The sequence below is a fragment of the Rhinoderma darwinii genome, chromosome 6 (assembly GCF_050947455.1).
Source record: "Rhinoderma darwinii isolate aRhiDar2 chromosome 6, aRhiDar2.hap1, whole genome shotgun sequence".
Classification (NCBI taxonomy): Eukaryota; Metazoa; Chordata; class Amphibia; order Anura; family Rhinodermatidae; genus Rhinoderma; species Rhinoderma darwinii.
This window is the reverse complement of record NC_134692.1, coordinates 141,613,189-141,625,352: the sequence shown is the minus strand read 5'-3', so window position 1 is coordinate 141,625,352 and position 12,164 is coordinate 141,613,189. Positions and strand designations below refer to the sequence as shown.

The following is a 12,164-nucleotide window of genomic DNA, read 5'->3' as shown; positions in this document are numbered from 1 at the left end:
CTAACTCCTAATTTTAACGCAGCTATTGTCAAATATGTAGAAAGCGGCAAGAAGAGGCTCGTAGAAGGTTGCGGTGAAGGTGTGCAAGTGTCTGGTCGGGTTGAGCTGATAGAAGGACAGGTACCCAGCATCATAGTCTAGGTAAATCCCGACTCCTTGCACTGGGGAATCGGAGACCACTGTGTTCTGTATATTGTTGTGAGAGGCTCCAAGAAATTTTTGGAAAAATAAAGTCCATGACTTGTTGTTGTATCCAATAAATGACGCGTTACCAGCGATCTTCCTCTCAATGCTCTTGAAGGCCACCCCAACAATCCACCGCTTGGCGTCACTCACGTCCACTTCCCAGTAATGCTGCCCAGATGTAAATTCATTGGTGCTTAGGACTTGACATGACTTAAACCTCTCAGGTGTTTCCAGATACTTCTGAGATGTTGAGGAGTGAGAAGCGGATTTCAGATCGCTGGATATGACTATTTTATTTTGAGCGGTCTTCACATCCAGCGTGATGTCTGTCTTCTTCATATCTGCAAATTGTCTTATGGCCTTGAGTTCCAGCAGGCTCTCGGCAAAGTTTAAGAGCCCTATGTGTAAGATGAGGGAGATGGGAGCCTCGTCAACACTGGTAGATACATGGATATCCGCGTCGCCTTCGCTGGCTTTTCGAGAGCCCCTACGTTTGACTTCGTCATGAGAACTTCCCCTCAGCACAGTTAATGGGTTGGTCACATTGCGCAGCTCCTCGAGGTGGTTCTTTTTTAAAGAGAGCTCGTCCTTCTTCTTCTCCAGTTGTTCTATTAAGCCATTGACCCGAAACATAACTTGTTGCTCTTGCCTGGACACCTCACTCATGGCCCTAGCCCGAAGAGCCTCCAGCTGTTCACTCATGTCTCGAAAAAGGGCAGAAACTCTTTCCGTGACTCCCAGAGCTGCCCCTTGCATGTTGTCGCGTTTCTTTAGCAATCTCTCCAGTTTTTTCTCATTGTCTTCACTCTCCAAAGCCAAGTTGTCTAAGGCACCTTTAAAGCTGGCCTTTCTCTTCTCGAAGGCATCCTTAAGTGAGTCCACTTTGTGACCTCGATGTTCTCCGATGATACAACAGGACACACAGATACAGGCACCATCGATAGAACAGCAGAACTCGATGACCTTGTCGTGGATGGAACAATTCATGACTTTCATGGAAGTGGTGGGTTCCACCAAGATGTGCTCCGTAGACTTACTGTGGACCTTTATATGTTCATCACACAGAGAAGCTTCACAGTGTAGACATGTTTTAATGGCGGGCGCTGATGACTGGATACAGTAGCTGCAGTGGACCGCGATTGTCTCATCTTTTTTTCCAGTTTCAGGTGTCTCCATCTTAAACTTCAAGAAGGTAGAAAATCACGTTTGCAGAAGAAGTCCTCACAATGTGCAGTGCTCCGGCAGTGGATGCAGCTGCTGTACGTCCTGAGCAGGTAATAGAAGGATTGTTATGACAACTAGACTTTATGTCTACGAGTTTAACATCTAGTGAGTCACGTGGAGAACAAAGTCCACATTGTAGTACTATAGATGCAGATTTATTACTGTACTCCCAACATTATTACACAGTCACATAGCTTGAAGCTCCTCATCCCTGGTGCAAAATCTACATGGAGGTCCAGCACCCAACCACTAGTGATGTAACCACTAGTGATGTAACCATGTGATGGAGATAAACATAGTACTCAAATAAAGCATTCAGGTCCCTCGTGAGTAACCTCCATCTACATGATGACATCACTGAACAACTGCTTACCTCATGTATGGTGCTGCTGCTCTCAAGTGATGCAGGAGAAGGGGATGCAGTCTAAATACTGCCGAAAAGATCTATCTATCTATCTATCTATCTATCTATCTATCTATCTATCTATCTTTTGTCTATCTCAATGAGCGTGAGATAGGTGAGAAATTTCTGCTTATTCTTCAGGAGCTCATGATATTGAAAAATGTAAGCAGAACATATAGAGTGAGAGTTCCCTATAGGAAAATCACTGCATTACAGGGGCAGAGCTATAGGGGTTTCAGACATATCAGTCGTACCTCGCCCCCAATGCCTCATACAGTAGGCCTCATGCGCACTTCCATCACCGTTTTATCGGCCGTTTTTGACGGATCCGTGTGTCCGTTTTTGTTTCCGTGTGCACTCCGTTTCCGTTCCGTGTTTCCGTTTTACACTGACGTTGTGCTTCCGTTCGGCTTCTGTTTTTCCGTTTAAAAAACGGAAGGTAAACTTCATTTGAACTTGTCACATGTCCCAGGAAACACCCATAGAAAGATTACAAGAAGTTTTTGGTGCTGTTTTCTGTAGCTTTCCGAGCATAGAGAACAGTTTGAGATTACTCTGCTTGGCTTGCTTTGGTTTTTATGGAGTTTTGGAGTGAAATGTGTACATTTACTTACTTATTTTGTGACGCTGGGCACTAGTTGCTGCCATCTGTGCATCAAAAGCTCCTTTGCAAGTTCCTCCCACGCGGCGTCCGTTTTAGGCTATGTTCACACTGAGTTTTTTTATGCGGAAACCGTGCCGCAAAACTCGTCAAAAACGGCCCGAAAATGCCTTCCATTGATTTCAATGGGAGGCGGAGGCGTCCTTTTTTCCGTGAGCGGTAAAACCGTCTCGCAGGAGAAAGAAGGGACATGCCCTATCTTCGGGCATTTCCGCCTCTGACCTCCCATTGACATCAATGGGAGGCAGAGAAAGCTTATTTCGCTGTGTTTTATGCCCGCGGAGCTCAATGGCCGCAGGCGAAAAACGCAGCGAAAATCGGCGTGCAGGGAGAGGAAAATCTATCTCAAACTTTCAAACGGAAGTTTGAGGCAGAATTTCCGCCTGCAAAAAACTTTGTGTGAACATAGCCTTATAGCGGTCGTGGTAGCGTTCTGCCCGCGTATCCCACAGTTCTGGCTGATCATGCACCAATGCTATGAGTCTCTCCACATCCATCTTCAGGAATGAATGTGTACTGTAGTCTGTGAGTCTGTGAACTTTGGCTCACCCAGCCATTGCTATGGCAACTGATCCGCCAAAAATGGACAGCACACGGATGCCTTCCGTGTGCCACCCGTTTTTTTGACTGACCCATTGACTTCTATGGGCCACACGGTCACTGAATCACTGACCAAAGTAGGACATGCTCTACTTTTGATGGAACGGAACAACGGATCCATTTAAATAACTGAAGTGTGCATGGGCCCATTGAAATGAATGGGTTCAGGGTGCTATCCTGAAGGAAAAGACTGAACTGGTCATGAAGCCTAAGAAGACACCAGTATTATAAATGGCACCTGGTCGGCCGGGGCCCTGTTTCGGATTTAGCATTGGGTCCCAGGAGCCTCTAGTGTCACCACCACATACATTCTTTAGTGTCGGGCATGATTTCGTACACCCCCCGCCCTCCGTGCAGCAGTAGGAATGCGTTTGGTCTGTATAATATTTAACGGTGATGTTATTTCCAGATATTTTACTGCTCACACATTTCCTTATTAGTTTATGACCTTCAGGAATTTTCCTGCTTTCTCTTTGTCCAGGAGGCTGTAATACATCGCAGTAACATTATATCACGTCTTCCCACACGTCCACTGCAAACACCGACCTATCAGAGCCAGTGGTGGATTAAGTGTACCATGGGCCCTGGGCTGTTTCCGTAACCCCCAACCATGCCATCAGGATGGGGCCGCGAGGCAGCGAGAGCAGAAACAGGTAGTAAGGGGATTAGGGGGCCCCGTTCTAGAGATAGGTGCGGGACCCAGAGGTGGGACCTACATCCAGCTGGCATTTATGACAAATCCTGTGGATCCTGTGGCTATGTCATAAATTTCTCTCATGGGAAAACTGAGGGCTGTATGGGGGAGATATTGCAAGGGGAGGTCAGGTTGTCTGACTGACTGCTGAGGGCTCTATAGGGGGGTCTGAGTATCTGATTCTGACGTCTCTGGAGGGGGGATAGCCCTCCCATAGAGCCCTTAGCAGTTAGTCGCTCATACCCCCCTATAGAGCCCCCATCAGTCAGTCAGACAATCTGACAACCTCCCCTTGCAATATATTAGTAACTACTGAGGGCTCTATGGGAAGGGGGGGGGGGGGGGTTATACTGAATGGGGGGGTCCAACCATCTAAGTGACTGCAGAGGACTCTATGAAGGAGGGTATAATCACCCTCATCCCCTATAGAGCCCTCAGTATTTCAGTATTTATTAAACAGCGAAAGGGGGGGGGGGGGGTTGAGCATCTAACTCACTGCTGAGTGTCTATGGGGGAAAAATTATTATCCCCCGTAGAGCCCTCTGCAGTTAGTTAGATGCTCAACCCACCCCCCCCCATATATCCCCCCTTAGCGTCTGCCGGGGCAGGAGGCGAATAGCACACTAACCTTCCTCATCGCTCGACCACCGCCCTGCTCTTCTGTTCCTCACTGGCGGTAAGTGCAGCGTCAAAGAGGGGCATGTTCTACCACGACTAGCAGACTCACGTCTGCTAGTCCTATCCAGCCCCTGCTATTGCTGTCCCTCCCCCTCCTCCCCATCAACAGCGCCGGCAGCTCTATTCCATGCCAGTCCGCCCCTCCCTCCCTATCAGCAGCGGCCATTAGCGGCGCTAGCACGCTGCATGATACTCTGAAGTGATTTTTAAAATTATGTGCGGTTTTGGCGGCCATGGGTCCCCTGGGAACCTTGGGCCCCGGGCGGCCGCCCAAACCGCCCATATGATCCGTTACTGATCAGATCATGACCTCTCACTCTATTCATCCTGAGCCATCTGGTTTGTGAATAGAATCCCAGATCTACAGTGAAGACTGACACACTGACAGTAGAGGGCACTAGGGGACCATATAACCTTGTATAAGAATTCAGATTGATATTATATGCAGTTACATTGTAACAACCCGACTCTAGACTCCAATAGGCATTATAATACTTACCATTAGTGATTGTCACCCATTATCTGTTACCTATATAGGAGGGGTCCCGGGATACTTATTAGCCCCTATAGGCAAGGATCTCTTATCTCATGGACAGGGATAGGAATACCCCTTTAACCAGTGTGACTCTGAACAAAGTTGCATGACGGTGGCTCATAGGCCTCTGATCAAGTTACTCATTTGTAAACCTCCACTTTTGTGGAGCACAAGAATCCTACTTGCTGACGGATCCCATTGTCATCAGGACCTGCTAAATTCGGGAGAAGCGAGATCATTGGCTGGTGAGTAGATCAAGGGTAGTGATCATATTCCCCTCTTCCTTTTTGCTTTGCACACGCGTCACATGCTGAGTGACTTGAAGTCTATCACAAGCAGTTGTGTGGATCCTACTTGCTGATGGGCTTCATGACCTAATATGGGTTTGTGCTGACGGCTTTCATAACTGAATCGCGTGAATTACCGTGTACGACTTACAAATTTACAATCTAAAGAATTGATGGTAGAATTGATCAGATAAAGCAGGTACAAGGTGTAAGGCTTCAGGTAAGAGGAAGTAAAATATGAAAATAATCACCTGTAAACCTCTTATATGACATGTCTGGATGATGAAACCCTTTTTCTAACACCCTATTGGGGAATTCTGACTTACCAGAGGGGGAGTTTTCTGTTTAGCACCCCCATCTATTGGGAAGAGCAGCTACAAAGAGCGTCTCTCACTCTGGAGGACCCAACATGTCTATGCAGTACATGGACAGCCCTTTGATTTAATTGAGAACAGTGTAATACTTTATTTCCCCTGTGGTGGCGCTGCAGGGAAATGAAACACTTGCTGCTGGGTTTCCTTACAGATCACAGCTGATCGCTGGGGTCCCTACTAACAAAAAGAGACTGTCCATAGTGGAGAACTTCTTTAAAGGATATACTCATCCTTTATGTTATGGCCATTATCACTCAGCTTTTCCAGAGACCTGAATGAGAATCAGCCCAATTATGCAGCAAACAGAGGATTTATAAATAAGCGTATTTGACCTTAAGAATCTAAATTTTTTAAGACGACTCAAGGATTTTTATTACTGGGTTATTTATTTTGTAATCTGAGCCCTATAATACCTACTCTGCCACTAGGGGGGGGGGGGGGGCTATATATAAATGTTATTTAGTACTTCAGTATACAGATAAGTGACACATAGAAACTCTAAGTAATTACTCCTCCTCAGAGATCCCGCAGGTAGAGTAGGTTTTATTCCCACATGAATCGCTCGGCAGGGCTTAATCACTTTTGTTTTTCTTCCTCAGCTAATAAATAGATCTCAGTAGAGATTTTCTTGCTTATTTCCCCGGGTTACATTAGATTGTGTCACTTGAGAGATTACTCCGGGTACGACACAGGCTTTGTTTCCAGAACTTTATTTTTACTGATGTAAATATCACGTGAGTTTGAAGATTAGAAATATGTATAGATTCATGATGAAGAAATCTACGCATATATAATACAGAGACCTATAACAGCAGCAGAGGCGTGACTTGAAGCTCCTATGCCCCAAGAATCACTGCACCCACTATAGATACACCCCTGTTGGTGCTCCAGACCACTGAAGTGACCGGCACTCCCCCAGACCACTGAAGAGACCGCCATTCCCCCAGACTACTGAGGCGTCCGGCACTACCCCAGACCACCGATTTGTCCGACACTGCCCCAGACCACTGATGCGTCCAACACTGCCCCAGACCACTGAAGTGACCGCCACTCCCCCCAGACCACGGAAGTGACCACCACTCCCCCAGACCACGGAAGTGACCGCCACTCCCCCAGACCACGGAAGTGACCGCCACTCCCCCAGACCACGGAAGTGACCGCCACTCCCCCAGACCATGGAAGTGACCGCCACTCCCCCAGACCATGGAAGTGACCGCCACTCCCCCAGACCACGGAAGTGACCGCCACTCCCCAAGACCACTGAAGTGACCGCCGCTCCCCAAGACCACTGAAGTGACCCCCGCTCCCCCAGACCACTGAAGAGACACCACTCTCCCAGACCACTGATGCGTCCGACACTGCCCCCGACCACTGACGCGTCCGATAATGCCCTAGACCACTGACGCGTCCGACACTGCCCCAGACCACTGAAGTGACCGCCACTCCCCCAGACCACTGAAGTGACTGCCACTCCCCCAGACCACGGAAGTGACCGCCACTCCCCAAGACCCCCGCTCCCCCAGACCACTGAAGAGACACCACTCCCCCAGACCACTGATGCGTCTGACACTGCCCCAGACCACTGACGCGTCTGATACTGCCCTAGACCACTGACGCATCCGACACTGCCCCAGACCACTGATGTGACCGCCACTCCCCCAGACCACTGAAGTGACCGCCACTCCCCCAGACCACTGAAGTGACCGCCACTTCCCCAGACCACTGAAGTGACCACCACTTCCCCAGACCACTGAAGTGACCGCCCCTCCCCCAGACCACTGAAGTGACCGCCACTCCCCCAGACCACTGAAGTGACCGCCACTCCCCCAGACCACTGAAGTGACCGCCACTCCCACAGATCACTGAAGAGACCACCACTTGCACTGACGCGTCCACCACTGCCCCAGACCACTGACTCGTTCGACACTGCCCCAGACCACTGACTCGTTCGACACTGCCCCAGACCACTGACTCGTTCGACACTGCCCCAGACCACTGACTCGTCCGACACTGCCCCAGACCACTGACTCGTCCGCCACTGCCCCAGACCACTGACTCGTCCGCCACTGCCCCAGACCACTGACTCGTCCGCCACTGCCCCAGACCACTGACTCGTCCGCCACTGCCCCAGACCACTGACTCGTCCGCCACTGCCCCAGACCACTGACTCGTCCGCCACTGCCCCAGACCACTGACTCGTCCGCCACTGCCCCAGACCACTGAAGCGACCGACGCAGCCCCAGACCAATGACGCGTCCGACGCAGCCCCAGACCACTGACGCGACCGACGCAGCCCCAGACCACTGACGCGATCGACACTTTCCCAGACAGGCCACTGAGGGCTGCTGTGTCAGGAAGCTCCCAAGAGATAATTCAAACCCCAGACTTCAGACCTCAAGACCTGTGGCTTTTGGGTCTGAATTCTCTTAGGGTCTGACGTCTGGGGTCTGAATACATTTCCCAGACTACTGAGGCGTCCGGCACTACCCCAGACCACCGATTTGTCCGACACTGCCCCAGACCACTGAAGTGACCGCCACTCCCCAGACCACGGAAGTGACCGCCACTCCCCCAGACCACGGAAGTGACCGCCACTCCCCCAGACCACGGAAGTGACCGCCACTCCCCCAGACCACGGAAGTGACCGCCACTCCCCCAGACCACGGAAGTGACCGCCACTCCCCCAGACCACGGAAGTGACCGCCACTCCCCAAGACCACTGAAGTGACCGCCACTCCCCAAGACCACTGAAGAGACACCACTCCCCCAGACCACTGATGCGTCCGACACTGCCCCCGACCACTGATGCGTCCGATACTGCCCTAGACCACTGACGTGTCCGACACTGCCCCAGACCACTGAAGTGACCGCCACTCCCCCAGACCACTGAAGTGACCGCCACTCCCCCAGACCACGGAAGTGACCGCCACTCCCCAAGACCCCCACTCCCCCAGACCACTGAAGAGACACCACTCCCCCAGACCACTGACGCGTCCGACACTGCCCCAGACCACTGACGCGTCCGACACTGCCCCAGACCACTGACGCATCCGACACTGCCCCAGACCACTGATGCGACCGCCACTCCCCCAGACCACTGAAGTGACCGCCACTCCCCCAGACCACTGAAGTGACCGCCACTCCCCCAGACCACTGAAGTGACCGCCACTCCCCCAGATCACTGAAGAGACCACCACTCCCACTGACGCGTCCACCACTGCCCCAGACCACTGACTCGTTCGACACTGCCCCAGACCACTGACTCGTCCGCCACTGCCCCAGACCACTGACTCGTCCGCCACTGCCCCAGACCACTGACTCGTCCGCCACTGCCCCAGACCACTGACTCGTCCGCCACTGCCCCAGACCACTGACTCGTCCGCCACTGCCCCAGACCACTGACTCGTCCGCCACTGCCCCAGACCACTGACTCGTCCGCCACTGCCCCAGACCACTGACTCGTCCGCCACTGCCCCAGACCACTGACTCGTCCGCCACTGCCCCAGACCACTGACTCGTCCGCCGCTGCCCCAGACCACTGACTCGTCCGCCGCTGCCCCAGACCACTGACTCGTCCGCCGCTGCCCCAGACCACTGAATCGTCCGCCGCTGCCCCAGACCACTGACTCGTCCGCCGCTGCCCCAGACCACTGACTCGTCCGCCGCTGCCCCAGACCACTGACTCGTCCGCCGCTGCCCCAGACCACTGACTCGTCCGCCGCTGCCCCAGACCACTGACTCGTCCGACGCTGCCCCAGACCACTGAAGCGACCGACGCAGCCCCAGACCACGGAAGTGACCGCCACTCCCCCAGACCACGGAAGTGACCGCCACTCCCCCAGACCACGGAAGTGACCGCCACTCCCCCAGACCACGGAAGTGACCGCCACTCCCCCAGACCACGGAAGTGACCGCCACTCCCCCAGACCACGGAAGTGACCGCCACTCCCCCAGACCACGGAAGTGACCGCCACTCCCCCAGACCACGGAAGTGACCGCCGCTCCCCCAGACCACTGAAGTGACCGCCGCTCCCCAAGACCACTGAAGTGACCGCCTCTCCCCAAGACCACTGAAGAGACACCACTCCCCCAGACCACTGATGCGTCCGACACTGCCCCCGACCACTGATGCGTCCGATACTGCCCTAGACCACTGACGTGTCCGACACTGCCCCAGACCACTGAAGTGACCGCCACTCCCCCAGACCACTGAAGTGACCGCCACTCCCCCAGACCACGGAAGTGACCGCCACTCCCCAAGACCCCCACTCCCCCAGACCACTGAAGAGACACCACTCCCCCAGACCACTGACGCGTCCGAAACTGCCCCAGACCACTGACGCGTCCGACACTGCCCCAGACCACTGACGCATCCGACACTGCCCCAGACCACTGATGCGACCGCCACTCCCCCAGACCACTGAAGTGACCGCCACTCCCCCAGACCACTGAAGTGACCGCCACTCCCCCAGACCACTGAAGTGACCGCCACTCCCCCAGATCACTGAAGAGACCACCACTCCCACTGACGCGTCCACCACTGCCCCAGACCACTGACTCGTTCGACACTGCCCCAGACCACTGACTCGTTCGACACTGCCCCAGACCACTGACTCGTCCGCCACTGCCCCAGACCACTGACTCGTCCGCCACTGCCCCAGACCACTGACTCGTCCGCCACTGCCCCAGACCACTGACTCGTCCGCCACTGCCCCAGACCACTGACTCGTCCGCCGCTGCCCCAGACCACTGACTCGTCCGCCGCTGCCCCAGACCACTGACTCGTCCGCCGCTGCCCCAGACCACTGACTCGTCCGCCGCTGCCCCAGACCACTGACTCGTCCGCCGCTGCCCCAGACCACTGACTCGTCCGCCGCTGCCCCAGACCACTGACTCGTCCGCCGCTGCCCCAGACCACTGACTCGTCCGCCGCTGCCCCAGACCACTGACTCGTCCGCCGCTGCCCCAGACCACTGACTCGTCCGCCGCTGCCCCAGACCACTGACTCGTCCGCCGCTGCCCCAGACCACTGACTCGTCCGCCGCTGCCCCAGACCACTGACTCGTCCGCCGCTGCCCCAGACCACTGACTCGTCCGACGCTGCCCCAGACCACTGAAGCGACCGACGCAGCCCCAGACCACTGAAGCGACCGACGCAGCCCCAGACCACTGACGCGTCCGACGCAGCCCCAGACCACTGACGCATCCGACGCAGCCCCAGACCACTGACGCGACCGACGCAGCCCCAGACCACTGACGCGATCGACACTTTCCCAGACAGGCCACTGAGGGCTGCTGTGTCAGGAAGCTCCCAAGAGATAATTCAAACCCCAGACTTCAGACTTCAAGACCTGTGGCTTTTGGGTCTGAATTCTCTTAGGGTCTGACGTCTGGGGTCTGAATACATTTTCCTTTATCTGAATTAATTTTGGGGTCTGAGGTCTGGAACCTAAATAAATTTTGCTGTGGTTTGTATATTACTTGGTTTTAGGCTTTTTTTTTTTTTCCTTTTTTCCCTTTTTTATAAAAAAAATAATTGGTAGGGGTTTCCGGATATAAGAATTTTCTTTCCAGGGATTCCCCAATGCTAAGAGTTGGGAAACCCTGCCTTGCAGTGACCCATTTTTGAGGCTATAAAAGACTACACCCCACAATGCCACAAGGTGGCGATGTTAGACAAACAAAAGCAATGTATATAGTGGATTAAAAGGGTTATCAGTTTTCTGTCAATAAATTGTCATTCGTGTATAATGAAAAGCTCTACAATTTATAATAGACTTTATTTATCCATACCTCTTCATGTTAAAGATCTCTGCTTGCTGCCAGTGAATTGGAACATTCTTGTTTACATTGCGAGGCTGAAAGACCTAATACTTCTTACATCTGAGGGTTTATTATAGTTCTATCCAGTCAAGATGATCCTCTTTGATCTAAACACATCAGTAGCGCAACTTTTCTTTCTGTCCTGATAGTTATTTACAATGTGTCAGTGCAGGTAAAATGTTTCCATCTGGAGTACTAACCGTTCAGCTCACAGAAAATTGTCTAGACTGGATACAATTGTAAAAACCCCCCAGCTGTGTGAGCAGGACTAGGTCAGGATTTGTTTTTAGCCTCTGGATGTAAACTATGTTGCTGAAATTCACTGCCAGCAAGCAGAGATATGGTGAGAAATTGGAGTGCCAATTATATAATTAAGTTACAGAATATAATTAGAATTGTTATGTTCAATTTAATCAATATATACATTTTAGAATAACCAAGAATTACATTGTATAATTTTCACCACCCGGAGCAGCGCTCGCTTGACTTCCCTATTTTTCGAACTGTAGCCCGTGCCCGTGATTGTGGACCGTGATTATGGGCACGGCCGTGTGCATGGGCCTAACTCTGAGATTTGTTTTGTAATTCTCTTTCCTGTGTCAGAGGGATCTAAAACAAACAAGTCTGTGCACACTGGAGAGTTAGTCTCTCATGCAGCAGAGGCAGCAACTTCCGGTGATAACTTTAGTGCATATGGCT

General features: G+C 52.5%; 1 protein-coding gene across 1 annotated transcript; it reads right to left on the bottom strand.

The window, feature by feature from the left end:
- Positions 1–1,362, bottom strand: LOC142656533 (E3 ubiquitin/ISG15 ligase TRIM25-like). Its single transcript, XM_075831464.1, has one exon. The coding sequence runs from the start codon at positions 1,360–1,362 to the stop codon at positions 1–3; it is 1,362 nt and encodes a 453-aa protein (XP_075687579.1).
- Between the last annotated feature and the right edge of the window lie 10,802 nt (positions 1,363–12,164).

Bases quoted from the DNA above. Each gene is read 5' to 3' on its own strand.
- LOC142656533 (XM_075831464.1), bottom strand. From the start codon at position 1,362: ATGGAGACACCTGAAACTGGAAAAAAAGATGAGACAATCGCGGTCCAC.